The following is a 2,315-nucleotide window of genomic DNA, read 5'->3' as shown; positions in this document are numbered from 1 at the left end:
TCGGGGGACCAGCTCTTCCGCCTCCAGCCTCTTCCGCCTGGACTAATGCTGGGAGCTTCCCGACTCTCATGCATCCAGTTCCCGACTCTCCACCACAAAAGCCAGGGCAGAAGCCTCCTCGGAGCGCAGCTGAGGGGGAGGCGCTGCTCAGAGCCACGTGCGGGAGCTGTGTGGGTCTCATCGCACTTACCTCTTAAACTACGATGGTTCACCCATTTCAAAGATGAGGAAACTGGGGCTCAGAGATGTCGAGTCAGTTGCTCGAGGTCCCACAGCTAGTAAGTGCCGCTTTCCGCTGGCCATGCCTTTCCTTCTCTCCATCTCCCCTTCTGTCCACGTAACGGTGATTTCAACCCAAGGACGGACCTCCGGACCTCCGCTGGGAGCCCTCCCTGCGTACCTCGTCTAGGTCAGCGTCCTCTGTTGTACACGTTCATGACCTGTGCACCTTTCGTTCCTAGCGCTTGGCACAGTTGTAAACATGCGTTTTTTTGGGGGGGGGGTGACTTTTGGGTTAAAGTCTATCTCTAGTACTAGACTAACCTGGAAGGGGAAGAGGGCAATATTTAATTTTTTATACACTTGTAATTTCAGGGAATAAACCAGCATTTGGGACATAAATAGGTGCTCAATAAATATTCGCTGAATAAAAGAATAAGGAACTGAAATTCAAACCCCTGTCTTGAAACCTCAAGTTCTTTTCTGACATCCTAAGTTGGTGTCCCCCAGGAGGACAAGATGGGATGGAGGTCATTCCAGAGCGAGGAACTACCATCTGACCATGAGGGAAATGAGTGTGTGTGTGTGTGTGTGTGTGTGTGTGTGTCTGTGTGTGTGTCTGTGTGGGGGGGGTGGGGGGGTAGTGGCTTGAATCTGGGCTGTATATGGAGGAAGAGGAGTAACAAGTAGGAGCAGTCAGCAAGGGCAGGATGATTAAACGCCTTAAAAGAACTTACATTGTCTAAGGATCAGGGGCCACAAGGAACTCCTGAGGGTTGTCCATCTGGGGAATGACGTGATCACAGTTAGGTCTGAGAAAGCTCATCCTGCCTGCCACTGAGCGGAGGCCGGACGGGGCAGTCACAGCAGCACATGGAGTGCCCTAACTTAGGCTGGTGTCGCCATAAAGCAGGTTGGGGAAGACACAGTCCCGGAGAGGAGTGGTCCAGCCCCTAGGAGATGGGGAGGGCTGGTATGTATGACTCTCCAGTCCTGGGCCCAGGCACCTGGACAGATGGTCTTGCCATCACCAGCAGCAGAAAGCGGGGCGAGGGGAGAAGGTTTGAGGGGCAAGGGCTGTCTAAGGCTGAGCTGGCTGAGCTGGAGAAGCTGAGACGCCGAGATGTTGCTCCGGGATGGCAGTGGCCCAGGGTGAATGGGGCCAGCGGGTCTGAGTGCAGAGACTAGCAGGGGGGGGGATGAGAGACCTCACAGCAGGTGTCAGATGGAACCGCGCCCCCCGCTGATGCCGCCTCCACTTCTCTCTGCGGTTGACTTCAGCTGAGCTTAAACGCTGGCGGAGCAGCCACCTGGTAGTTCGTAAACTGAACCTGTCCGCCGGGGAGGCGCAGTGAGGTCCTGGGAAACTGCTCCCCGTCCCCAGGGTCTTTCTATACCATTCTTCCTTCCTTTTTTTATTTTTAAAATATTGGGCTTTGGGTCATCCATTCAAGCCTCGGTTTCCTCTTCTGTCAAGCACTGAGAAATTAATCCAGCCTTTTTAAAGTTTAAAAAGAGAAAGACTGTGCAGCAGGGGGGAGGCTCCCAGCTGCGGGGGTCCCCTTCCTCCTGCCTTTCTGGGTTCATCCCAAATTACTCCCCCGAGGACAGATGGCTCTAGGATTGGGGGCGGGGTGAGGGAGAGGACTTTCCCAAGAGGCCGGGTGAAGCCCCCATCCTAGTTTGAGCCCCTGGGGGGTGGGGTGGGGACACGTTCCCAGGAGACACCGCCTCTGAGCACCTTCCCCAGATGGCTTCCCTGAACCCTTACCCACGGTGGAGGGGTATGGATCAGTACCCCGATTCGTGGCTGAGGAAAGCAAGGACCAGTGAAGTTAAGTAGCGTGCCAAAGGTCACACGGCCAGGAATAAAGTCGCACCTGGGACTCGGGTCTGTGGGAAATGCAGAGTCGCCGCGTTTGCCCGACGAACGCTCCTTCCGGGTCTGGAAGCCAGTGCGTCCCCGCCGCCCCAGCCCTACCGCACCGGCCTGTTCCCCAGACGCGGCCAGGGCCGGGGCCCCAGGACTGGACCAGACGCCTCTTCGCCTTCCCGGGGCGCGTTCTCGCCGCCGCGGGGTGAGAGTCTGGCACTGG

General features: G+C 56.6%; 1 protein-coding gene across 1 annotated transcript in view; it reads left to right on the top strand.

Moving 5' to 3' along the window:
• Positions 1–245: 245 nt before the first annotated feature.
• DRD5 (dopamine receptor D5) overlaps positions 246–2,315 on the top strand; it is a 3,988-nt gene continuing 1,918 nt past the window's right edge. Inside the window, exon 1 of the mRNA XM_015594847.1 lies at positions 246–278. Coding sequence (XP_015450333.1) covers positions 246–278 — 33 coding nt within the window. The remainder of the gene's footprint in view (positions 279–2,315) is intronic.

This window comes from Pteropus alecto, unplaced genomic scaffold, assembly GCF_000325575.1.
Source record: "Pteropus alecto unplaced genomic scaffold, ASM32557v1 scaffold5, whole genome shotgun sequence".
In the NCBI taxonomy this organism is placed as follows: domain Eukaryota; kingdom Metazoa; phylum Chordata; class Mammalia; order Chiroptera; family Pteropodidae; genus Pteropus; species Pteropus alecto.
Note: the sequence above shows the minus strand (reverse complement) of the source record. Positions and strands in the feature narration are given on the sequence as shown.